This window comes from Solanum lycopersicum, chromosome 12 (genome assembly GCF_036512215.1).
Source record: "Solanum lycopersicum chromosome 12, SLM_r2.1".
In the NCBI taxonomy this organism is placed as follows: Eukaryota; Viridiplantae; Streptophyta; class Magnoliopsida; order Solanales; family Solanaceae; genus Solanum; species Solanum lycopersicum.
This window is the reverse complement of record NC_090811.1, coordinates 11,226,339-11,253,077: the sequence shown is the minus strand read 5'-3', so window position 1 is coordinate 11,253,077 and position 26,739 is coordinate 11,226,339. Positions and strand designations below refer to the sequence as shown.

Genomic DNA, 26,739 nt, shown 5'->3' with positions numbered 1-26,739 from the left:
AAATAGAATCAAGCTTCGAGAAGCCATATTGAGGATGTTCGAAATAAATCAAAACAGAGATTTGTAGAGGCCTAATCTAGCTCTAAAAGGGTTGTTATTATAGTCATGATGATTTTGACCAAGAACCTCATGTAATTAAGTAAAATAATCTGAAAAATAAGGTTGTTCTAGAAAGCAAAAAGAAGATTAATTTTTAATTTTACATTTACAGTATCATTTTTAATACACAAAAATATATAATAGTGGATGTCAGATATTTTTGAGGTCTGATGAGTTGAGTTTTAAGTTATTTGTTGAATTAAGAAGTTGAAATTTAGTTTTTATTTATGTGCATGATTGTAAATTTTGGAAACATACCAATGTTTTTTATTTACTTGTCATTTTACAAAATTTATGCATAAGTTATCATATTTTGTCTATTATACCCTTGATAGAGTAGTGAATTAATCTTGAAAATGTATTCATCATTTATTATAAAGTCGACTTAAGAAAATAATAAATAAATATGAAAGGATAAAGTTACATTATTTCTTAATGTGAGTTCAAAATAAAAAGGTAACATATAAAATGAGTCGAAAGAAGAAAACAACTTGAACAATGAGTTGAAACACATTCCAAATAATGTGTTTATTGTTGAATTAAATGAAAACATGCTGATTTTTTTATCTTAGAGAAATCCCTCCAATTACTAGTTTAAATTATTTGAGTGAAAATGATGATAACGGCTTTGACTATATTGTTTGTCATTAGTGAGTTTGTTTTCTTATAAAAAAAAAAATATGAACAACAAATCAGTAAGAACAGTTTTTATATTGTTGAGAATGGACAATTCAATTTATATCCTTGGTCTTGGAGATTAGATGTTTACCATAATAAGTTGCTTGAAAATATTTAAGTTACCTAATATATATTAGGGAAACTTTCATATGTAGCCACTTAAAAATAATTAATTACTCTAAATAGCTATAATTTGATAAATTACAATTTGTAACTACATGTTATATGGAGGAGAGAGGCGAGCGAGACTAGGAGAAAGAGGAGAGAGGCGAGAGAAAGGGAAAAGAGTGGAAGAAAGGTGAATTGTATATGTATATTGGTTAGATAATTGTATATTATATATATGTATTTGTATATATTGAAAAAATTTGGGAGAGGGAGGAGAGAGAGAAAGGAGAGAGTCGAGCAAGATCGAGAGAGGGGGAAGAGAGGCGAGAGAGAGAGCAGAGAATAGGAGAGAGGTGTATTGTATATGTATATAATTGTATATAAATGTATATTATACATATACATTTGTATAAATGGCAAGCGAGATTGGGAGAGGGAGGAAAGAGGCGAGCGAGATTGAGAGAGGGAGGAGAGAGGCGAGCGATAGAGTGGAAGAGAAGTGAATTGTATATGTATATAGGTTAAAAAATTGAATATTATACATATTTGTATATCCTTGTGAATTATACACATACAAACATGACTAATTATACAAACTCGAAGTCAGCCCACGTAATTAATGTATAATGTTAGTCGCGAGTGGTAATTATAGCAAACTATAGCTATGATGACTACTTAAATAGTATAAATTTGCTTAGCTACATAATTTTTCCTAAATATTACTTCCTCTGTCCTAATTTATCCAACATATTTCGTTTTTCGAAAGTCAAATAGTTTAAGCTAGATAGAGATTTTCACATGAAATTTTCAAAATGTTTAAGCTAAAATTTATATATTTGCAAACTAGTAAAAGGTGCTATAAGTCAAGATAAGTGACGATTCAAAATATTTGAAAGATATGTGTAATAATCATGGTCAAAGAGTCTTGTTTGAATCTCGAAATTCATAATATGTCACAGAGTAAAAATTAGGAGGATTCCTTTGTTATTCAAGAGTTACGCAGATATAGTAGTTTGTGTTTCGAATTCTATTCCTAGAAATTTGAGGTGGAAATCAATTGCTAAAAATCTGGCAAAAGAATATTGCAAATGAAATTTTTATGTCATCAAGAAATAAGGTGAAAATATTTTATTATGTAGAGCATATAAGTGTGTATTTATATAAATGTAATCATATAGTTTAAATTCATATTTCAAAGTTAACAAGATATACCGATTTTTCAATTCAAATTTAATGCATTTTTTCCTTTTGAGTTCAGTTTGCAAATATAATGACTCAGTGATTACAATGCTGAATTATGAAATTGAAGCCTAAAGGATAGAGTCACAATCTAGATTCGTTGACAAAAAACTTATCAGTTTAGAAAAGAGTTTGCAAAGAATGAATAAAGGCCTGTTATACAAATCATGTAGCATAGCATATTTTGTTTACGAAGGTGATGGATAGTGTTTTCTAAAAAAAATTGAGAACGAATAGCTAGATGGAATATTATCAAGATTTTGTAAAAAATTTTGTATTATGATAATTGTGAAATACATAGGTGTAGTGTGATTTATAAATTTGTTGCAAAAAGATTTCCTAGTCATATTGGTTGTGATGTTTTAGCCGTTACATATACTAATTTCATATACTAAATAATACCTCATATAACACATGGATTATTTCTTCTAATACACTTTACCAGACGAGCCCAAGAGTCTATAACAAAGAAGTTGCCTCCTTGTGATCCAATGGTAGAACAAGCTTCCTAGAAACTGGGTAAACATACATAAGTTGGGGATTCAAAAGGCTCAAAAACATCAAATATTTCAATAAGACAAGAAAGGGAAGAAGAAGATCCAGCAACTAACCAGCATCATCTATTTCAGTTATCACTATTCTTGAGAAGACCTATAGTTGTTTGGAAGATATCCATTTTGTAAGCATGGTTAGACATTCTAAAGGTTTCCAAAGAGGAGCGACATGGCCCGATCCCTGATAAAGAAGGCATACAGTACAACTTCACACACTTAATCCACCGACAACCATGAAGGAACTCGTAATTGGAAGATTAAAAGAGAGTTTATGAGAAGAATTGAAGTGAAAGTGAAGTAAAGTAACATACCTTCACGGTAGCAAATGTCAAATTATTAGAGTAAGTCTTCGTGTAGCTACAGAACATTGGAAAAAAAGATGAAACAACTTAAACCTCTACGTGACAAACAAAGGAAAAACATTTGGTTACCTACCCAGCAACTTGGCCATTTACAATCCATTTTCGCCAATCATCAATAACCGAGTAGTTTAGCGATTCAATCCATGCTTCAGTTGAAATAAAAGGAATAGTCAAATCATGATCACCACTGCAATTCCATATGTATGTGATTCAGTACATGATAATGACATGGAAATGCCCAGCAATAGATAAGATCATGAGATTTGTTTTTTTGGAAATATAACACAATGTAGTTGTGATACCTGTATATAAGTGACCTATAACCTTTGGCGCTAAGATTGGCGTGATATGGTACAACATTGTAGACATTGTATGTGAAAGATAAGTCTCCCCTGCATCGTGTCCAATTTTCAATGGTTCCCTAAAATTGAACTTTTGAATTACTAATCACTTCGTTTAACGTGTATGCTTTTATCAAGACAGTTGATAAACCTTTCGAACATGAAGAGCCTCTTGAACACTATCATCATTGGCCCAATGAACACAAAGCTTGCGCCAATCCTCCTACATAGACAAATCTGATTCAAGTTATTATTGTAGGCATAAAATATTCATATGGAAGATTTGTATACCTCCACTACATTTGTATGCAATATTGAATATACAAGGAACCAAACCAAAAAAAAATAATATCTAAAACTATAGAAAAAGATTTTAGAATGTAGTTTAATATCAAAATGAAACTACGGGTAATGAACACTTACAAGACATTTAACTCCGGGAAGCACCATTGAATTCTCGAGTTTGTGGAGCTTCGCATAAAGAGATGTTCTGCGGCCAACTGATCTGTATCTCTTTAGCGAAACACTGTCACAAAGAGGCTCTAGAATGTGTTCTTTATTTATTCCCTCGCATAACTGTAAGTTCATGGCTTGTATTAATTTTCATTTGAAATGAGGAAAATTGTGGGCTGCATGAAAAATGAAACAGTTTGAACCTTATTGAATGTCCGAACGTTATTAGAACAAGCTGAATTGTTTGTAGCTATATTCTGATATTCTCCTTTACAGTTGGACACTAACGCCTACAAAGAACACACAAAATCAAAAAGTTAAATGGAAATGCAATAACAAGAAAGAAAGTGATGAAGAAATTTAGTGTGAAGTTCAAAGCAAAAGTTGGTATAGGTTTACCTTGTACAGGTCATCCGATAAAAGTCCCATACCACGCGCAAATGGGATCCTATAGTTCAATTCATCTGGATTAATTGTCAAAGGATTTCCAAGTATGTAACCCTACAATTTTTTTCAAGTATGAATTGGCATCAATGATACAACTCATCTCATGTTATATGCTTTATAAAAATAGCATATAGTGCAATTTACAGATAGCGTACCCATTGTGGTTAAGTGCAATTCACAAATAACATGTCCATTTGTTAACATAGACAGAGAGTCCCACACATACAATTCTAACGTCCTTGATATTTTCTTACTTCATTGCCTTGTCATATGCACGTAAGCTTGGCTTGGAAATAGTTAGTTGTAATGTTGAATGCATGCAAGCGGAGTAGTTTGCTTATCTCATGTGAATTTCAGGGCTAAGTTGCTCGGACTCGGGTATGAATCCAGAGGTCGGATCCTCTATGATATAAATTTTAAGATTCGGGAATATGAATTCATGTATGGATACGGGTGTGGGGTTCATCTTAAAATAATTTCAATCTAAAATAGAGTTATAAAACCTAATTGTGAGATATTATATGAAAAACTTGAGGAGAAATATTGATCAAGAGCAGGGGCGGCTCAATGTAATTGGAGGCCTAAAGCGAAATTTCAATTCGCGGCCTAAAATATACATATACTTCATTTACATATTTATTTTTAAAAAATTTACTATTAAGATGAAAATTATTAGTACTTAATATTATTTTTTCAGTTACTAGTTTTAGGTAAGATTTTATTAATATCAACATTGAAAAACAACTTTAAGTGAGACAATTATTATATGTATTGTTAACATAATGATACAAGTACTAAGTTGATAAATATTAAATAAAGATAAGAGTTAGAACCATAAAATTTGACTCAAAAAGTTGATGACTTGGTATAACCTCATTTTAATATGCTTAGAGTAATGCTTGAAACTAAAATTTGAAAAAAAGAAAAAAAATTGTAATTCACTTTGTAACACTTTTCACAGTTAATTCTCATTTTTAACAAAGTACAAAAGATATTAAAGTGGAAAAAATAATTTATTTTTAAATAAATTATACTTTTTATTATAAATAATTAATTTTTTTATAAAAATTTTAACACATAATTTACTCTTAACAAAAATTTGAGGCCCCCGAAGTTTGGGGGCCTAAGGCGAAGGCCTTATTATTTAATGCATAAAGCCGACTATGATCAAGAGAACCCCGAATGGATATAAAAGGAAAGAAAGTGGCAATAGAAATTCATAAATACAAGGTATTTCATTTTCTTCAGTTTCACCTTACTTTTTGTTTTGAATATAGAATTCATCAAAACTGTCTGATATTTCTCCATCGAATTCGGTCAAAGTACCCAAAACTAATTGACCAGATCGGGTATGGATTCCACACCCACATCGTGTCGACACGAGTGCTGCACCCAAAGTGAAGAGTTCGAGCAACTTAGTTTCGCGGTGCTACATCCAAATCGAATTGCGTAACCGCATAACATGAAGACGTTATTAAAAAAGTAAGTTCCTTTTCTTACTAATGTGACAACAAAATTAGGAAGCAGAGGTAGGTCGAAGAAGTATCAGGGAGAGGTTAGGACATGACCTTGTATAGGAGGATGTGGAGGCCATGTATTTGGGTAGAAGGTTAGTAGGTAGTGTAGTATTGTCTTGCTTAGGGTGATTGGTGTTTGCCATTGTACTAGTGGTAATATTATACTTATTGTTTTGTACATTTATCAATAATCTATCCTCGTATGTTGTTTATTGTATTTCACTTATCGCACTATTTTCTTGTTAATTGCTATATTTTCTTCAGTGTCTCCTTTGTACCTTAATTTGCTACTTGAGTCAAGGGTCTTTCGAAAATAGTTTCTCTACCTCCACAAGGTAGTGGGTAAGGTTTGCGAGACCCCACTTATAGAATTTCACTAAATATGTTGTTGTATAAGAAGCATACACTGAAAATGCAGAAACTAGTGGCTGAGAAGGCTGCAATCATCAAGGACCTCGTTTATTAAAGGTTGAGCTTCCGCTACATATACTCGAGGCATATATTGCATGTTAGAGATTGCAGCATTGCCGCTGGTATATGTTGGGCCGCTTGGTATTTTTGGGTAAGCGAGGTGGTTTGGGTTAGTGGAGTAGTTTGGTTCAGTGAGTTAGTTTGGATGACTAGAGTTTAGGTAAGTGAAGTTTGGGATGCCATCTGAAGTTGTGAAGGGTAAAGGGTTGGCTTGTTGCGAATAGTTTTGTGGAAAGTTGGGTTGTTGAGGGTTGGTGGATTATTTGGAAGTAGTTGGATTGGTCTTGTGAAGGGAGAGGTTTGGTAAAAAGTATTGAGGAGTAAGAGTCAACATGTGGAAATAAAGGAGAATAGTTGTGTTTGTTCCATGCTCGAAAAGCGGTGTGGTCAAGGTGATGTACAAATTGGTGATGTTTCGAAGTCGATCAATCTCACTTTGCATACTAGCCATTTTTTGCATCAAATAGGCAATGTGTTCATCATAAGGGATTGGATCTCTTCCTTTCTAAGCCTAAGGTTCATCTCTCAGGAAAGTGACTAGTCCCAAACCATTTTGATCAGATGCACCCGAATCATTTATGTATGTGGATGCACGTGCTTTTGATCTCGTGAAGTATGGGTGATTTGTCAATTCATAGTCAATGCAAATCAACCTTTGGGGGGAAATACATCAAAAGGAAGAAAACCTTCAAAAAAAGAGAAATATCATTATAAAGTAGCTAATTGTTGCTTCACTAACACTAATAATTGGGAAATAAATAAAGAAGAAACATGTATCATGTAGCAAGTAAATCACATAACAAAAGAAAATGTATCCTAATATGCCAGGGACCTCTTTTTTGCCAGAGATCGGCCTAAATGTCAAACATAACGGAATTATGATTAGATTAATCCGAGCCATTAATTTGTGACAACTCGAATTTGGAAAACAAAATACCAAGTTTTCATTCAATACGAATAAAAGAGTACAACGAAGAGGGAATAAACGAAAAATACAAAAAAAAACATAATATAAAAAAAATCTAAGACTTGGCCTAAATCTTGCACTCAACGTTGGTGGAGGAAGTGAAGATGAAACTCCAACGTTGCTAGGCCTTGCTCCCACATTGTTCAAATATTGCATTATATTTTCCATTCGAGCCCACGTTTCTAGAGTAACTATTTTGGTTCCAAGATGAAAGTTTCTTAACCAAATCGTCGTCCCAACATCCTCAAAACCTTGCTCACCTTCTGGACTTATGTTACTGCGATCTTCTCGAAGCCATACTTGATATTCTGGAATTCTCTTTCTAGTCCATTTTCTATATTTATCATGATGATATTGTCTCATTCATGAAGAATCTCTCTAGCTCTATGGACTTCAAAGTTTCATCCAAAAGACAATTGCAGAAATCATGTTTGCTCGAAGAGGGATTACTTGAGCCTGGCAAAACTGTTTAGTGCACGTGCACCGAGCATATGGTTGAAGACCTTTCAACCCAATAAGTTCGATATAATAAAACTTTCTACATCTTATATAGCAGGGGAACGTGAGATTAATGCATATTTCCAATGAATTAGGTCACTAGTGCGGAAGGCTAGGAACTCACACCATCCATTGGTATCAATCGGAGACACAAATTGTCTCATCTTGTCGTAAAAAATGTTAATTTGATTTGTGTTACTAAAGCTTGTCATCCACGTTTTTACGTTGGTAAAAATGTTCCATTGCCCACATTTATAAAGAAGATTGCAACCTTCAAAGAAATGTGTTTCCCCTCTTTTTACATTTTTCAAGAGATCGAAATGTTTCTCCTAAAATCATAGGAACCAAAGTGAGTTCTTCGCCATTTACACCTTTGAAAAGTACTCGAGCCACAGAACATATGCACCATATGCACGTGCTAATATATCCATATTCTCGTGGAAATACCAAAATCTCTAGTACAGCCACAGCAAAGGCAATAGGACGCCTACCTTGCCAATCAACATAAGTGCAGGTTAATTTTTTCCTGAACAATTTATAACTATTTGAGCTTTCATACAAGTAATCCAAAGAAACCCAATTATGTTTGAACCATCGTAGTTTCTTGTTGCTATTCAATCCCAAGTAGCGAAGGAATTTCTTCACCAATTGACTGTGTGGAATAATTTGACATCTTCCTTGATGTTTCAAACTGGTGAAATAGCGGATTTCCTCCAATATAGGTGTTACTTCAAACTCTTTGGATGCGAACACAACACTGTCTGGATCTCAAAACTGAATTAATGATCTAATCACATTTTTTGTCGGGGGTGATCTTAAATAGCATAAGAAGGAACCCCGACCTTCTTGCAATCGCTAGTTTTTCACTTGGATTGAAATTTTTCCACCATGTCCTCAATTTGTGGGGGAAACCCTCGACCATCCTAATTTTGGGCACTTGAGAGCACTAATTCTATCCTACAATACAAATCAAAACAAAATGAGCACATAATTGTGCAACGTGATAACGATAGACATCCAAGCCTAATGTTGACATAGTGAGTTTGGAAAATTATGTGTTCATTTTATTTTGATTTGTACTACGGGATAGATTCAGTACCCCAAGCGCCCAAAATTCAGATGATCGAAGGTTTCCCGCACAAATTGAGGACATGGTGGGAAAATTTCAATCCAAGTAAAAAACTAGCAATTGCAAAAGGTTGGATTCCTCCGTATGTTATTCGAAATCGCCCCAGATAAACATGTGATTGGAGCATTAATTCAATTTAAGATCCAGATTGTGTTGTGTTCGCATTTCAAGACTTTGAACTAACACCTACATTGGAGGATATCCGATATTTCACCAGTTTGAAATATCAAAGAAGATGTCAAATTATTCCACATAGTCAATAAGGAAAGAAAATCCTTCGCTAGGACTAAATAACGACAAAAAACTTTGATGCTTCGAACATAAATTAAGTTTCTTTAGATTACTTATATGAAAGGTATGGATGCCCGAATAGTTATAAATTGTTCAGGAGAATTCTATTGCACTTATGTTCATTGGTAAACTAGGTGTCCTATTGTATTTGTTGTAGCTTTACTAGGGATTTTGGTATTTCTACGAGAACATGGATATATTAGCACTTGAATATATTTTGTGACTGGAGTACTTTCCGAAGGAGTAGATGGCGTAGAACTCACTTTGGTTCCCATGATTTTAGCATAAATATTTTGAGCTCTTGAAAAATGTAAAAGAGGAAACGCAAACTTCTTTGAAGGGTGCAATCTTCTTTTACAAATGTGGGCAAGGGAACATTTTTACCAACGTAAAAACATGGATGACATATGCTTTTGTAACACAAATTAGATTAAGATTTTTCACGACAAGATGAGACGGTTTGTCTCTGATTGGTACTAATGACTAGTGAGAGTTCCTGGTCTACCGCACTAATGACCGAATTCAATGGAAATATTCATCACTTTCACGTTTCCCTGCCTATATAAGATGCAGAAGGCTTTACTATATCAAACTTATTGGGTTGAAAGGTCTCCAGCCATATGGAGCCATATGCTCCCGTGCGCATGCTTCAACAGTTTTGTCAGTCACAAGTAATTTCTCTTCGAGCAAACATGAGGTTTTTTGAAATTTTCTTTTGGACCAAACTTTGAAGTCTTAGAGCTAGAGAGATTCTTCATGAATGGACAATATCATTACAATAGATATAGGAAATAGGCCAGAAAGAGAAATTCCAAAATATCCAGTCCCAAACCCTTCTTGAAAACCATCTTCACAAAAAATATCATGGACTCTCCTCCTCCACCATCATCACCAATCAACAACAACCAACTAGCCAAGGTTCTCTTCGAGTATTCCCCAGAAATTCTTTACAAGCCCCAAATGTTATATGTCGATGACACAGGGGTCTCCCATTGTGCATATCCAATTGATGAGATCACTATCACTTAGGTGGGATCTCTAGTCTCTACTGTAGCAAAAATCTTTGGTGACAAAGTGGGTTCGCGTAGTAGGGATGACACAAATCTTGAAATAGGTGCTAGGGGACAGGGGTAAGTTGACATATCTTGTACTCAGAACGACGATGACACTCCTATTGTCACACTAATTCCCAAAAGTTCAAGGTCACGACTTAAGAAAGTGCCAGGTAAACCAATTGTTACTCCCATGGATGAATCACCAGAAAAAGTGCATCCTTCTGTTGCAGTGTATGTACGTGTTACTAGCTCCACTCAGAAGATTCCTGACAGAGGCCTTGAACTCTTAATCGCTAAAACTCCTCGCTCCGTAAAAGGTAACTTTTCGCCTCCTATAGATCCCATTATAATTGATGAGTTGTCTCACTCAAAGAAAACTCGTAAGGGTAAGCATAAGAGGGTTGACTCATCAAATAAGAGACAGGCTAGACCTAATGTAAAAAGAAGGGCTTCTGAATATAGGGATTTAAGTAGATGAAAATTATGATGAAGTTGGAAATCAAAAGACTGAAACAAACAGGGGAACAATAGATTTAGGGGAAATACCGACCTTATTGAAGAATGTCTGGATGTACATACAAGTAGGGTCATATACTTTGCTAAAAGAAGGGTCATAAGGGGTCGTGTAATCTCTGGGTTTGGTGGTGATGAAATGAAAGAATTATTGCTTATCCTGCAAGTGCAGGGTTGGACAAACCTGTTTCTTCAGGGAAAAACAAGAAAGAAATTGGGTAGGGCAGAAACAAGACAATTCTACACATGCATCAGGCACAACTAACTCAATCTTTAATTTTGTGAATGGAAAGACTATGGTTCTCACGCCTGATGTTATTTCTCAGATATTGGGCATTCCTAACTTAGTTTGGTGTCACTATGTGAATAAGAGAATGACCACCACTAGATGGTCTACCAAGTGCTCTTGACATTTTCAAAAGTTTTCTAATGATCCTACTCTCAAAGTACATTGTCGTGTTGATAAGAGTGTTATGCAACCTTTGCACTAGCTTCTTTTTTATGTGGTTCACAAGATCATTCTGCCTAGAAAGGAGAAAAGAACAGAAGCTTCTTACTTAGATCTTACAATCATTTTTTTATAAAGACTTAGATCTTACAATCATGGAACTATTACTTTCTAGACATCCCATTAATTTACCTCAGCTTATGTTGTGTCATATGCATCATATCTGTATTAAGATCATAAGTTGCATGGTCTAAGTTATGAGTTTCGGTTGGATGAATTATTTGAGGGTTAGGATGTTCTAGATAAAGCATGGCAAGAGCAAACCATCTCGGATGTTCTTGGTGATCTTAATCGGGTTGTTGTTCTTGCTCATTAAAGAGGTGCAAATGGTCCTTTGCAAGGTTGAGGTCTCAGCTAGCTGACAAGGAAAAGGAAAATAGAAGCTCTCAGAGTGTCACATACTGCTACAGTCTCCAAAGTTGCTTTAGTCTGGAGCAACTCACTCTTCAACCATTCATTCTCGCAATTGACTAAATTTCTTTAGCCTTAACAGATAGATGCATCACAGCAACTGCACTGTTATCAAAGGCGAAAAATGCAAAATAGCTCTAAGGTTCATGGGGGCTTTAAGCGCAAAGCGCAAATAAAAAGTGGGCTTTAATGAAAAAGGGCTCAAAGGGAGAAAAAATTACAAATATATATGTCAAGTCCAAGACTAATAATTATAAATATGAATGACAATTATATGACCAAATAAATTGATAAAAATCATGATAAAGTAAAATATCATTTATTTAGTGTTACTTCTTCATAAGAGGCTCATTGACAAGGAACTGTTAGCCTTAGAACCTTGATGACAACATCGAAGTGCACATAAAGCGACTCAAAGAGCAGAACACGTTTTGAGTCTCGCTTCAGGCTTAAGCATGCTTAAAGTGCGCCTTTGATAACATTGCAACTGTAGCAATATGTGACACTCTCAGAGCTTCTATTTCCTTTTCCTTGTCAGCTAGCTGAGACCTCAATCTTTGCAAAGGATCATTCGCACCTCTTTGAAAAGCACGAGCAGCAGCCTGATTAAGATCACCATGAACATCCGAGATGGTTTGCCCTTGCCATGCTTTAACCGAAACATCCAAACCCTCAAATAATTTACCCAACCAAAACCCATAACCTAGACCATGCAACTTCTAATTTTCAACATAGATATGATGCATATGACACAATATAAGCTGAGGTAAATTAATGAGATGTCTAGAAAGTAATAGTTCCATGATTGTAAGATCTATAAGAAGCTTTTGTTCTTTTCTCCTTCCTAGGCTGAATGATCTTGTGAACCACATCAAAAAGATGTTTCTGCAAGGGTTGCATAGCACCCTTGTCAACACGACAATGAACCTTGAGAGTAGGATCATTAGAAAACTTTCGAAAATGTCAAGAGCACTTGGTAGACCAACCAATGGTGGTCATTCTCTATTCACATAGTGACACCAAGCTAAGTTAGGAATGCCCAATATCTGAGAAATAACATCAGGCATGAGAACCAGTCTTTCCATTCACAACACTAAAGATTGAGTTAGTTGTGCCTGATGCATGTGCAGAATTGTCTTGTTTCTGCCCTACCCATTTTCTTTCTTGTTTTTCCCTGAAGAAACAGGTTTGTCCAACCGTACACTTGCAGGATAAGCAATAATTCTTTCATTTCATCACCACCAAACCCAGAGATTACACGACCCCTGATGACCCTACTTTTAGCAAAGTTTATGACCCTACTTGTATGTACATCCAGACATTCTTCAATAAGGTCAGTATTTCCCCTAAATCTGTTGTTCACGTTCAATGATGTCAAAAGGGGGAAGTGCATAGTTGCTTGGATTGCTTAGATCAAAAAAATGTTTGTAATCATCAAAAAGGGGGAATTTGTTAGGTATACATGAATATGTATATTTTGAAGACCGACAAAAGGTGCAGTAAGCAACAAGATATGCAAACGTGAGTTCAATAAGTCCTACTGGAAGAAGGTTTCCGAAATTGTGTAAAGTTTAGTAAGTTGTACACTGTTAGAAGCATACACAGTAGGAAAACCACGTGATTGAAGATTCAAGAAAACAAAGGCGAGTCAAAGAAGGAGAATGCACAAAAGATGCGTGAAATAGAGTTTAAATTGAACAAGGTTTTGAAGAGAGTTTTGTACTTTATTTTGGGGAGTGCTGCAAGTTTGAGAGATAAAATTGTAAGATTGTAGACAAGAAGTTTTTGTTTATAATCAGAGTTGTGAGAGTAGGTATTGTTCGATAAGTTGAAGAACTTGAAGAACATTAGAAGACTTAAAATCAGGAGGGTTTTGTTAGGTAGTGGAGCCTGATTAATTTTAGATTTTCCTATTTATTCTCTATTTTAGGTTTTCCTATTTATTCTCTATTTTAGGTTTTCCTATTTATTCTCTGTAACCAAAAATAATCTGATTCATTAATATAAATATACCTCACCGCCGTGGAAGTTTACTCACAGAGTGTTACCACGAAATATTGGGTTTTCTCTTTCTCTCTCTAGATCTCTCATCTCTTTCTCTTGAAAGTTCTTGTGTTCTTCATTCATTTAGTGTGTGTGCGTGAATTCGATCCTAACAACTGGTATCAGAGCTAAGGAGATTCAACACGATCACAGAAGATGGATAGTTCGAAGCTTGGAATCGAGAAGTTTGATGGATCCGATTTCAGTTTCTAGAAGATGCAGATCGAAGATTATTTGTACTAGAAAGATCTTCACGAACCGTTGACCGGGGTGAAGCCGAAATCCATGACGGAGGAGAAGTGGAAACTCAAGGATCGCCGGGCTCTAAGGTTGATCCGGTTGACTTTGTCAAGAAACGTGGCGTTCAACATCGTGAAGGAGAAGACTACGTCCGGTCTGTTGAAGGCACTGTCAAACATGTATTAAAAACCATCGGCTATGAACAAGGTATATTTGATGCGTAGATTGTTCAATTTACAGATGTCTGAAACTGGATCCGTTTCTGATCATATAAACGAGTTCAATATGATTGTGAGTCAACTCAATTCTGTGGATATTAATTTCGAAGATGAAATTAAGGCGTTGATTTTGAAATCATCTTTGCCCGAGTCTTAGGATATTGTTGTTGCTGCGATTAGCAGTCCCGTGGATCTGAGAAACTGAAGTTTGATGAAATCCGTGATGTTGTTCTTAGCGAAAGTATTCGCAAACGAGAAGTGGGAGATTCATCGGGCAGTGCTCTCAGCGTTGATCGAAGGGGGAGAAGTAAGACGAAAGGCCAAAATCAACATGGTCGATCAAAATCAAAGAATTGAGGAAAATCACTGAACAGATCAAACATGACTTGTTGGAACTGTGGAGAAAAAGGGCACTTTCGGACGAACTGTACAAAGCCAAAGAAGAAACAGAATCAGAAATTTGGAGATGACAATGATTTTGTAAATTCAGCAGAGGACATTGGGGATGCTCTAATCCTTAGTGTGAACAGCCCGGTTGAATCATGAATTTTGAATTCTGGTGCATCTTTCCATTCGTCTCCAAGCAAGGAGTTGTTCCAAAACTTCAAATCTGAAAATTTTGGAAAAGTATATCTTGCTGACAATAAAGCCTTAGAGATTGAAGGAAAAGAGGATGTTTGCATAAAGACCACCTCGGGAAATCAGTGGACACTGGAGGATGTCAGATATATTCCTGGGATCAAGAAAAATCTGATCTCTGTTGGTCAGTTGGATAGCACGGGATATGCAGCAGAGTTTGGGAAAGGTTCGTGGAAGATCGTGAAAGGTGCTATGGTAGTAGCTCGTGGCACCAAATCTGGAACCTTGTACACCACTGCAGGGTGTATAAACATGGCCGCTGTTGCTGAAGGATCTTCCGGTTCATGTCTGTGACACAACATATTTGGACACATGAGTACTAAAGGAATGAAGATGCTGGTTGCAAAAGGAGCATTAGAGGGTCTGAAGTCTGTTGATATGGGTCTTTGCGAGAGTTGTGTTATGGACAAACAGAAAAGAGTAAGCTTCACAAAGACTCCTAGAGAGCCAAAGAAAGTGCGGTTGGGTTTACTTCATTAATGATTTCAGCAGGAAGGTACGGGTTTACTTCTTGAAGCATAAGTCAGATGTGTTTGCAACTTTCAAGAAGTGGAAAGCTGAAGTTGAGAATCAGACCGGTTTGAAAGTCAAATGTCTAAGGTCTGACAATGGAGGAGAGTATGACAAATCAGAGTTCAAGGCATTCTGTGCAGCTGAAGGAATCAGATTGATGAGAACAGTTCCTGGTAAGGCAAGGCAAAATGGAATTGCTGAGAGGATGAACAGAACATTGAATGAGCGTGCAAGGAGTATGAGGATACACTGTGGGTTGCCCAAAACACTTTGGGCGGATGCTGTGAGCACAGCTGCATACTTGATCAACAGGGGACCATCAGTTCCTTTAGGGTTCAAGATTCCAGAGGAGGTGTGGACAGGAAGAGAACTCAAGTACTCACACTTGAGGACTTTTGGTTGCACTGCTTATGTTCATGTTGATCCAGAAAAAAGAGACAAGCTTGATGCCAAGGCTGTGAAGTGTTACTTCATAGGATATGATTCTGATTTGTTTGGTTACAGGTTTTGGAATGACAAGAACAGAAAGATCCTGAGACATTATGACGTGACATTTGATGAGTTTGTCCTGTACAAGGACAGAGAGCAGAAGGTTCTAGAGATTACAAAGCAAGTGGGAGTTGAGGTTGAGTTGGAGAAAAGTAACACCAGAGATGTCGAAGCAGATACTCAACCAACTCCTACTGAAGAATCTGAAGTGGAGCAAGTTACACCAGAGCAGGTGTTAAGGAGATCATCCAGATCCATCAGGGCACCAGATAGGTATTTACCTTCATTACACTATCTATTATTGACTGATGAGGGGAAACCAGAGTCTTTTGATGAGGCCCTACAGGTGGAGGATTCGATCAAGTGGGAGCAAGCCATGGATGATGAGATGAGGTCACTTAAGAAGAATGACACATGGGTGTTGACTGAGTTACCTGCAGGGAAGAGAGCTTTGTTGAACAAGTGGGTGTTCAGAATCAAAACTAAACCAGATGGCAAAAGAAGGTTCAAAGCTCGTTTAGTGGTTAAAGGATATTCACAAAGGAAAGGTATTGATTATGCTGAAATATTCTCTCCTGTTGTAAAGTTAACCTCTATTTTCGAATTCTGTGGAGTATTGTTGCATCGGAAAATTTGCATCTAGAGCAAATGGATGTAAAAACAGCGTTTTTACATGGAGATCTGCACAAAGAGATCTATATGCAGCAACCGGAAGGATTTGTGGTTCCAGGCAAGGAACACATGGTGTGCAAGCTCACCAGGAGCTTGTATGGACTAAAGCAAGCACCAAGGCAGTGGTACAAGAAGTTTGACTCCTTCATGACCAAGAGTGGATTTTGCAAAGCTAAAAAGGATCCTTGTTACTTCAAGAAATACATTGATTCATATGTCTTTCTACTCTTGTATGTGGATGATATGTTGATTGCAGGATCTAGTATGAGGGAGATTAACAATTTGAAGACAAGGTTGTCTGCAACGTTTGAGATGAAAGATTTGGGTCCAGCAAAGCAGATTTTGGGGATGAAGATTTCTCGAAATAGATCTGCTGGCACTTTAAATCTATCTCAAGAGTTGTACATTGAGAAGGAGCTGAGCAGATTCAGGATTAATGATGCTAAACCCAGGACTACTCCATTGGCAAATCAGTTTAAATTGTCAAAGGAGCAGTCACCCAAGACTGTCGAGGAGCGTGATCAAATGGCACTTGTTCCATATGCTTCAGCAGTTGGTAGTTTGATGTATGTTATGGTCTGCAATAGACCTGATATAGCACATGCAGTGGGAGTAGTTAGCAGGTACATGGCGAACCCTGGAAAGAGCATTGGAAAGCTGTGAAGTGGCTTCTGAGATATCTGAGAGGTACATCCAGTACTTCACTTTGTTTTGGCAAAGGCAAGGTGACTCTACAGGGTTTTGTGGATGCTGATCTTGGTGGAGATGTTGACTCGAGCAAGAGTACATCCGGGTACATTTACACCATAGGTGGAACAGCAGTGAATTGGATGTCTAGGCTTCAGAAGTGTGTTTCTCTTTCATCTACTGAATCTGAGTATGTGGCAATAGCTGAAGCTGGGAAAGAGATGATATGGCTGGCAGATTATCTTGAGGAATTGGGCAAGAAGCAGAGCGAGAAGATTCTTTACTCAGATAGCCAGAGTGCCATACAGTTAGTGAAAAATCCAATCTATCACTCGAAGACAAAGCACATCAGAAGGCGATACCATTTCACTCGCAGGACAGTGGAGGATGGTGATATGTGCTTGTAGAAGATAGAGGTTGCAAAGAACCCGACAGACATGTTGACGAAATGTGTTGATGTTGGGAAATTGAGGTTATGTAAAACCTCGGTTGGTCTTCTGTAGTTGTTGCTAAAGATGTTGCAGTGCGGTAAAGATGTTGATGATGAAGAGATTTTTTTTTTTAGAATGTATTTTTTGGATGACTGAGTCAGTCTCCAAGTGGGAGAATTGTTAGGTAGCCTGATTAATTTTAGGTTTTCCTACTTATTCTCTATTTTAGGTTTTCCTATTTATTCTCTATTTTAGGTTTTTCTATTTATTCTCTGTAACCAAAAATACTCTGATCATTAATATAAATATACCTCACCGCCGTAGAAGTTTACTCACGAGGTGTTACCACGAAATATTGGGTTTTCTCTTTCTCTCTCTAGATCTCTCATCTCTTTCTCTTGAAAGTTCTTGTGTTCTTCATTCATTTAGTGTGTGTGTGAATTCGATCCTGACAGTTTTGTCTTGCCGTAGATAGGAATTAGAGTTTATAATTCCTTGAAGTCACATAGCTTTGTAATCGTTGCATTATTTGAAGGTTTATAAACAATACAATGTGTTGATTAAGTCGTTATACGAAATTGATTATTGTTAAACTTCAAATATATAGGAACAAGCAGTGAGTACATATTCCTTCGTAGAATTCAGGAGGGTAGAAGTCCAACATTAACAAAAGGGATCTTACGACATGTGAGTAAAAAAGACAGAGGAGAGAATTGAGAGAAACTAAGTCTATTATACCCTCAAGCTACTAGTTTAGATAGTGAATATCGAAGTGCAAAAATAGGAAATAAGTATTTTAACTTACACAAGGAAAGAATCAATCTAATTAATTCAGACTAATCCTAAATAATAGTCTCATTTACAACATTCTTAACAGGCATATTGGCAAACCACATAAATCTTGTTTTTCTTGTTCATAAGATTCAATTTTCATTTTGTTCTTCTTTTGGCCCATGATTTGCTCCTTGTCTATTTCCTGACTATAACTCTAGTGTTCAAGCTTGTTTGATTGCACAAGTTGAGGGAGAAAATTTGGCAAAAAAAAGGTTTTTAATCAGCCACATTCATGTGGTAGGAAAATATGCCTATCTAAGTCACTTAGTGGCACCCCCTCGTCAATGTACATGTGTACACACACAACATATGTCTAATGCAGTAGCGAAAGACTTCAAAATGACAAACCTTAAGATTAATCATTGGCTTGGTCTTCGCATCGTTCCCTGCATGATAAAAACTTTTAATGAATGTCAAAAGTAAAATTTTGTGTAGAGGAGGGAACATTGAGCTCTTTATAATACATGCATATACATAGACAAACATTTGAAAGGAGTATAATTTTTTTATAGCAATCATTGTGCGAAATTTTTGGGATGAAGAACCTACATCGATGTTAAATAAAAGAAAACTAAGAGATCACATATTGATTCCACCGCTTACTGTCACTACTATAACTTTTTAAGTTAAATGCTGTAAAAGCTAAAATTCATGAAAGCTATGAAATTAAAGTATAACACAACTGCAAATGAAATGCAGCAACAATAATATTTTGTGACAACTCTATGATTTTTGTCATTCCTATTATTTACCTTACAACATTTGAAGTAGCAAAATTTACTGATACTGATAAATATCTCGGTCAAGCAATAAATAAAAGATAATTATGCATTTCGTTAGCCCAAGGGTTCGTAATTTATCTGTTACTTTTGATGATAACGACAAATTGAGAAAATAAATTTTGATGGAATTTTTATCTGATGAAATTTACTATTACGACAGGAACTAAAACAGGAATAATATGATTATCCACGCATTGATCAAAACTTCTACTTTGTTTCACAAATAATTGACTAGCACATGAATGAAACTACAATAGATCACACATGAACTAAATACTATCCACATCTTACTTCTTAGTATCAGATATATAAACTCAGGAAATAAAACAATTGATCCAAATACGTAGATCCCTTTTATATAGGTCCAAACTAACATACAAATCCTAGAGTAGCATTTAGACAAATTTAGTTCATAACTGTAAGACTTTATTTAGTTTTGAACTTCAAAATTTGAGGAGAAATGTTGTAGCATATAATTATTATACAAAATCAAATCTAGAAATGAAACTAGATCAGTAAAGAAAAGAATAAGATTAAATTAAATTCTTGATTGTGAAGTCAAGTTTTCATCCATCAGAAACTTACCATTTGATATAGTTTGAACAACAATTGGAACAGTTGTCCCAGAGTACGAGTCACCCCCAATATATATTGGATTTTGAAGGAACTCTGAATGATTAGCCAACCACTACAGCATTTCAATACAAATATTAGCAAATTAATGCAAAATGTAGAAAAACACTAACGTAGAACAAAAAGATGGAAATTGTTATAAAATCAAATCGTGCATGATTAAAAGCAAAAGCTATTTAATTTCAACTATAATGGAATTTTTTAGAAACCAAATTGTCATTCATCTCACTGATAGAGAAGTAGTAGAACGACTAAAACTCCAAATTCAAGAGCAGAAAGAAACAAAAGGGAAATGAAAGAAATTACCTTCTGAAGAAATTGGTAAGCATGTTCACCAGTTTGTAAATTATCTGTTTGATTTGCCTTTTCAGTTGTTGCATAAGAGAATCCTGTCTTCACTGGCAAATCTAGGAAGATTATGCTTGCCACCTAAACCATTTCATTTGTTGTCATTCAACAATATAGAATCATTCAAAAATTTATATGTACTTTCTTAAAGAGTAAGGTAAGTGTTCACCTTGGTCCATGAATGGGTATTCAATGATAGAGTAGGTAAACTACCATTATACTCCATATCATCAAAGTGCAGAGGACCTGGATGGTTTACCAAATTGGATTGATTAGTCCTCGCAGCTCTAGTTTTTCAATTATTAACATAATATGTCTCATGCATTAAAATAAACACATCTTTTAGTTCTAGAAAGAGACAACAACAACATAACCAATGTATTTCCACAGAATGGGGTCTGCGGAGGATATAATGTACGTAGACCTTATCTTTACCTCACACATGAGGTAAAGAGGCTGTTTTTAATAGACTTTCGGCTCAAGACAAAAATAAACTAAAAAGTACAAGAGACAATAGGTAGTAAACATACAATAGTAGCAGAACTGTACCACAACCAAATACTACTACCACCAAACTACCGAAAACAACATATATAAACAAATCGAAGAAGAAGAAACTACAAGCATAGCACTAAAACTACTAATAAAAAGCACCAACACAATGCACTCCTAGCTACTAGCACGGACACACTCTTACCTACTACTTTTTAATCTTAATTCATATCCTCCACACCTCATAACGGATTACAAAATCAAACCTCTCGGACCACACTGAAGAAAAGGGCTAAAAAAAACTTCCAAAGTAATTAAAAATTAAAAAGTGAATACTACAACTATTACTAAGACATATTATAATAAAGTATATTACCAAATTCCATAGTCAATCCTTCAAGTGAAGAGCAACCAGGTCCACCGGTTATCCATAGTATAAGCGGGTCGGTTTCAGGATCCGACTCTGACTTCACAAAATAATAAAACAGCTGCACTTCTTCACCTACACCAACTCCTATATATCTATCATATATACAGTAACAACACAAACAAATTAGAAATAAACAACATTCTGTACAAAAAAAAAACAAAAAAAATCATTACCCAGTATCTAGTTGAAAAGGAAGAAAACCGAAGCCAGGCAAATACTTGACTGAAGAAGTTGATACATCAAAGTGTGGAGATGGAGTTCTGTGCACTGGAAGACAAAAGAGGTAAATGATAAATAGAGGATACACATATTGTAGATAACTCAACACCAAAATCAGTTTTCCTCCATCCATTTCCCCCTGCAAAACCTTGTGCACTTTCTGGTTTTGATACTGTACTCTTACTAGCATTTATTATTACGAATTCCTCAAAACTAGGAAATTTTGACTTGTGATGAATTGTATTTTCTGAAATTACAGACATATCCTCATAACTTCTATTAAATGTGATCAGGTCCTCTAAGTTTATCACTCTACCACCACCCACTTTTATGTCAATTACTCGATCTTTTTGAAATAAAATGATTAAAATGGTCGGAGCCTCCGATGATTGAGATTATTTGATCCTTGATGTTATTTTCTTAACTGGCTTTAAGTTTTTAGTTTTGAAAATATTTTTTAAATTTTATTGTTTCTTGCTAAGTTCTTCAAAGTTATTGCTCTAAGAGCTCGTTTGATCATGCGATTGTGATATGAAATCATGATATGGTACTATAATATGGAATTATAAGATAAAATCAATTTTTTATGAAATGTTTGTGTTGTATATTTTTTTCATAAATATATGAATCTCATAAGCTGTAAAACTATTAGAATAGCCTCAATTAGTTATTTAATCTAACCAAACAAACAAAAATTATAAAATCGCATAATAAATTATTACAAAGCTATTTATTTTCCACTTAAATAATTGTTTGATTATGTTTTATCGAACTTTAATTTAATTAAAAAATTGAACATATATTACAGCGAACTAGTCTTAACATAATCCTCTCACATGATAATGACAATTTTCTCATGGTGAACTTGTATTTCTCGATCATGTGACAAAAAATATGAACCAACATTGTTTCTTTGAGTTATTTGTTAGTCAATATCATCCGCAAATATTTTTATATTCATAGACCACAAAAAATTGGGAAAATTGTATATAATAGCAAAATAATAACCTAAAATAAATGGAATAGCTAGGGTTTGATTTAATTGTGCTCCATAGCAAACGTTAGCTAAAATTTGCCAGCGTCTCTCTCCCAAAAATCTCGCTCGCCACTCTCCATTCTCGCTCGCCTCTCTTGCTTTATACACAGAAGTGTATAATTCTGTTTCTGTTTTGTATAAAGCGAGAGAAAATTGTATATACACATGCAAAAATATATATCTTCGTGTTATACACTTAATTATACAATTTACAAACATTTTACTTCAAATATTGCAGAGAAAAAGGCCAACGAATTATACAATTGCGAATTATACAATTGCAGTGAAATACAATTTTCTCTAGCTTTATACAACAGAAGTGTATATATTGTGTTTCTGTTTTTGTATAAAGCGAGAAAAACATATATCTTCTTGCTAATATTATGCAATATACATGCATTTTAATTCGATTCAACTGTATGCAAAGCAAATTATACAATTGCAGCGAAATAGGCCAGCGAATTATACAATTTAGGCCAGCGAATTATACAATTGTATACATATAGCGAATTATACAGTTTTATGTTTGCTATGGAGCGCAATTATGCAAACTTTGCTATAGCATACAAATATGAATTTTTTGTTTGCTATATGTGAAAGTTGCCCTATAAAATTTCATCACTCCTTTGGTTTTCTCGCAAATAATTATGCAACATTTCACAAGATATGACAATTTTCATACCATATCAGGCCTAGTTATGTTATTGTGTTCAACATAACAACTTTTGTTCTCGTCTGACTTGTTCGATATGTTCAATTACTGCAACACAGAAAATAACATCTAAAATGTGGCTATCAGACTCACTAACACTAGTTGATATGCTCATATCAATTTTATCCGCTATTTACGTTGTTCAAATAGATATAACTATAAGTTGTAAAAAATTCAAAATTGTTGAAGTAATAAATTAGGTGTTGGAGTAAATGAAGAGAACAAAAAATAAAAAAGAGAACAAATTTATCAACAATTCGTTGGTGTGAATCAAAATGACTATATGTTGATGAGAATAAATTTTATGTCGGTGAAAAAAGTAATGATGTGATTATAATTTTTTTACATATGAAATAAAAGGTGTAGATATAAATATGGGTTGTTTTAACAAAATATTAACTTGTGGACCAATTTTTGTATTAAAAATATCTCAAATCATGATATGAGAAAAATCATGATATAAAATTCTCATATCAGGATTTTTGAAGAATATGAAATCAACCTAAAATTGCATATCCAACTGTTGATTCTATCTCACAATTTTATATCGTGATATAATATCACATGACAAAACGCCTACTAAATGAAGAGAGTTATGCGATAAATAGGGGCCTCAAAGAAGAAGGAAATTAGTACGAAAGAGTGATGATGACAATATGACTTGACATGGTGATTGTAAACATTTAACGTGAAGAGATGTCAATCTGAATCAAAAAGCTTTGGCCAAATACATTAACAGATCCCTAAACTTGTTGGGTTTTTCCTTCAGGTGCCTCAACTATGTTATTTTCCTATTGAATCACCCATAATTCTTCCGTTTAAACAAACACTGTTGCCTGGTGTGGAACCAGATTTGTGAGCGGTATTTATAAAGGATACATATGTTATTTCAGAGCTCATTAGTCCAATTAATAGTGAAAATGTTCGAGAATAATTGTATTTTACTTAAGTCATTTGAACACATAAGAAAATAAATGAGACTAACATGATTTGTCTTTATTCCTTCAATCAAAATCATTACAATAGAATACAATTGAAGGCATTTACAATAGAAAAATCGATCAAAATCAACCAACAGTGTTTTAAAGGATCAAATTATGGTTGGTTCAATTATTCAATAGGAAAATTACATAGTTAAGGTACCTGAGGAAAAAAACTCAACAAGTTTAGGAATCTGTTTATTTATTTCACCAAAAGCTTTTGAAAAAGAAAGAAAGCTCGATCAAACCTAGATCACTGTCTTTTTACTCTATTTTTATAATCTAACTTCATTTGTACCTACATGATTTTTCAGACAAAGAAAGTTGTATGTGACTTGTTCATATCCTACCTTTTAAACCTAGAGACTCTTTCCTAAATCAAACACATACACCTAAGGGTGTCAAATGGACGGATTGGGTTGGATTAAAATTGAAAATATTAAAATGGGTTAAATAAAAATTGGGTTGAGTCTTGACCCGCCCAAGTTTACTTTGGATTCAAATGTGTTGGGCTCAAATGGGCTAAAACACGGGTTGGATCTTGACCCGCCCAATTTGACCCGATTACTCTCAATAACTTAACATATTAATATTTAACTTTTATAATCACAATGTGAATTTCCGCTCAAAATTTTTTTGTTAAAAAAGTAAGAAATGAGGAGATAAATCCTATAAGATGTTAAATAGATAATAATTCATATCTTCAATATAGGAACATATCTTAATAAAAAGTTTTAAAACGGGTTGAAATTAGAGATTGAATTTGGCTCAATTGAGAATTCTCTTCTAATGGGTTAAGCTTGAATGGATTGAGATTGAACCCAATTCAAATTATTTTGAGCTCATCCCTTAAAATTCTGGGCAGGTTGGATGAGTTACCTATGTTTGAGTTCATTTTTGACACCCCTACATACACCCATGGAAATTCAAAAATATAAATAAATGATTACTCTTTCTGTTCTATTTTATATGTCACATTTTTACTTTGCACTTCTATTAAAAATGATGTAACTTTACCCTTCTACCCTTATTTAAAGTTTTCTTAAGTCAACTTTATAATAAATGATGAATATATTTTCAAGATTAATTTACTATTTTATCAAAGGTACAATAGACAAAATATAGTAATTCATGCATAAATTTTATAGAATGACAAGTATTATGATCTAACTATTTATAAAAATGAATGACATATAAAATGAGACGGATGGAGTAGCTTTTATGATTGGTTTTTCACCATTGATCTCATTATCATTGATACAATTGACTTGTAATTTTGCAAACCTTATTAACTCAACTATGTAAATTAAAGAGGAGCAAGCGCAATAAATTGTCTTAATATACATGGTGAACAACATACAAACTATTCAGATGGTACTTCTTTGACAGGCTTCCCTTTCTCTCTTAGCTTGGCTATAGACTCTTTCATAGCCTCCTTTCTCCTCTTGCTAGCTAATACTTTAGCCAACACACCACTCACATTTGGATCTTTTTTCTCCGTTGGCGGAGGTGGTGGAGGCCTTCTTGCTGCGGCATTTGCATTGTTGTTACCTGCATTCAGCGCCACCGCAACTCCAGCCAAGCTCAATGCCAAACTCCTGCATCCATAAATGCCATATATTTTTAAGAATATCAGCATAATACATAAATGTGTTCTTTTAGCTTGTCTCATTTTATATTTATACCTTCCAACTTTCTTTTTGATGATTGTAATCACCTATGGTTTATAATATATAGTATTGAGTATCATTCTCCATTTATATAACGTGTCACATCAACAATTTGAATCATAAGCCTACACGATCAAAAATGTATAGGCCTTGGGGAGAAGAGTTCTTATGAAAATGTTGGGTAAATAGTAAAATAAATGATAATTTAATAATAATAAGAGAAGAAAATATTAAGATAATGACATCAATGAACAAATCAGTGGCCACACAAAAACAAGATTGACATTGTTACTTAGCTAACTATAAATTTAAACGATACAATACAATAAAATTTAAATAACAATCAAAACAAATGTTATATTTAAATAATTTAGATATATAGATAGATAACCTGCGAGAGACATTAATCTTTGCGGCCAATTCGCCTTGATGAAAAGCCAAGACTTTAAAAGAGCTCAAACGGGAATTCTTCTTGATTGATAGTGAGGTTAGTGTAGTTGCTGCTGTAGGGGATACTAACTGAGCCATGACTTTGGTATGTGTGTGCATTTGCTTGGTCTAAATGAATTGGACATTTCTATAAGTCAAGAACATATACCACGAAAAAACAAGAAATGTTCTTATGTGGTTTTAGGGATAATAGTAAGTATTTGGCTTTGAAATGTTATTGGTTGCTTCTTGATAACTTCTTTTTTGGTGGACCCCAACATCCTTATCCATTCGATTTCTATCTACTCCAAAGCCTACAAAATACCCTAAACCATTCAAAATAAAAATCAAGTGGATGATTTTAGAATATTCACTCCGTGTCGTTTCATTTCGTAACACCAATTTCTTACGTGGTTCACGTGGTTATAAAATACAAATATATGTAAACATATAAATATAATGGTGTAGTACATAAATGTGTTCTTTAATTTAGTTTTGTTTTATGTTTATGTTCTCTAATTTTAAATATGCGCAAATAGACACTTAAACTTGTATAAAGTAGAACAAGTAAACATATAAATTCTACGTGGCACAATACATG

At 34.6% G+C, this 26,739-nt stretch overlaps 2 protein-coding genes across 9 annotated transcripts; both read right to left on the bottom strand.

Annotated features, from left to right (window-relative positions):
* Positions 1 to 2,382: 2,382 nt before the first annotated feature.
* Positions 2,383 to 21,529, bottom strand: LOC101268653 (serine carboxypeptidase-like 7). 8 transcript variants are annotated; one of them, XR_002026428.3, is made up of 15 exons: positions 21,266 to 21,528; positions 21,039 to 21,184; positions 20,340 to 20,416; positions 20,129 to 20,251; positions 19,775 to 19,877; positions 18,756 to 18,793; positions 4,234 to 4,335; positions 4,038 to 4,124; positions 3,805 to 3,957; positions 3,533 to 3,618; positions 3,343 to 3,461; positions 3,114 to 3,227; positions 2,990 to 3,035; positions 2,736 to 2,859; positions 2,383 to 2,639 (listed from the first exon to the last, which is right to left on the bottom strand). XR_002026428.3 is itself a non-coding variant. In XM_004251952.5 (15 exons), the coding sequence occupies exons 1-14, from the start codon at positions 21,499 to 21,501 to the stop codon at positions 2,776 to 2,778; spliced, it is 1,500 nt and encodes a 499-aa protein (XP_004252000.2). In that variant the 5' UTR covers positions 21,502 to 21,526; the 3' UTR covers positions 2,383 to 2,639; positions 2,736 to 2,775. The 8 variants fall into 8 exon arrangements, 3 of the variants coding, with proteins under 3 accessions (XP_004252000.2, XP_025884320.1, XP_010314007.1); XR_011213490.1 differs by having other exon boundaries at positions 2,383 to 2,632; XM_004251952.5 differs by having other exon boundaries at positions 3,533 to 3,604; positions 21,266 to 21,526.
* Positions 21,530 to 25,252: 3,723 nt separating this feature from the next.
* LOC101243677 (uncharacterized) lies at positions 25,253 to 26,364 on the bottom strand. Its single transcript, XM_004251953.5, has 2 exons — positions 26,101 to 26,364; positions 25,253 to 25,637 (listed from the first exon to the last, which is right to left on the bottom strand). The coding sequence occupies exons 1-2, from the start codon at positions 26,256 to 26,258 to the stop codon at positions 25,403 to 25,405; spliced, it is 393 nt and encodes a 130-aa protein (XP_004252001.1). The 5' UTR covers positions 26,259 to 26,364; the 3' UTR covers positions 25,253 to 25,402.
* Positions 26,365 to 26,739: the final 375 nt, after the last annotated feature.

Bases quoted from the DNA above. Each gene is read 5' to 3' on its own strand.
- LOC101243677 (XM_004251953.5), bottom strand. From the start codon at position 26,258: ATGCACACACATACCAAAGTCATGGCTCAGTTAGTATCCCCTACAGCA. The intron at 25,638-26,100 runs GTTATCTATCTA...TTATGGATGCAG, and splicing joins AAGATTAATGTCTCTCGCAG to GAGTTTGGCATTGAGCTTGG.
- LOC101268653 (XM_004251952.5), bottom strand. From the start codon at position 21,501: ATGCTAGTAAGAGTACAGTATCAAAACCAGAAAGTGCACAAGGTTTTG. The intron at 3,958-4,037 runs GTTCAAACTGTT...ATGAACTTACAG, and splicing joins ACGTTCGGACATTCAATAAG to TTATGCGAGGGAATAAATAA. The intron at 3,605-3,804 runs GTAAGTGTTCAT...TTGTCTATGTAG, and splicing joins TTCCCGGAGTTAAATGTCTT to GAGGATTGGCGCAAGCTTTG.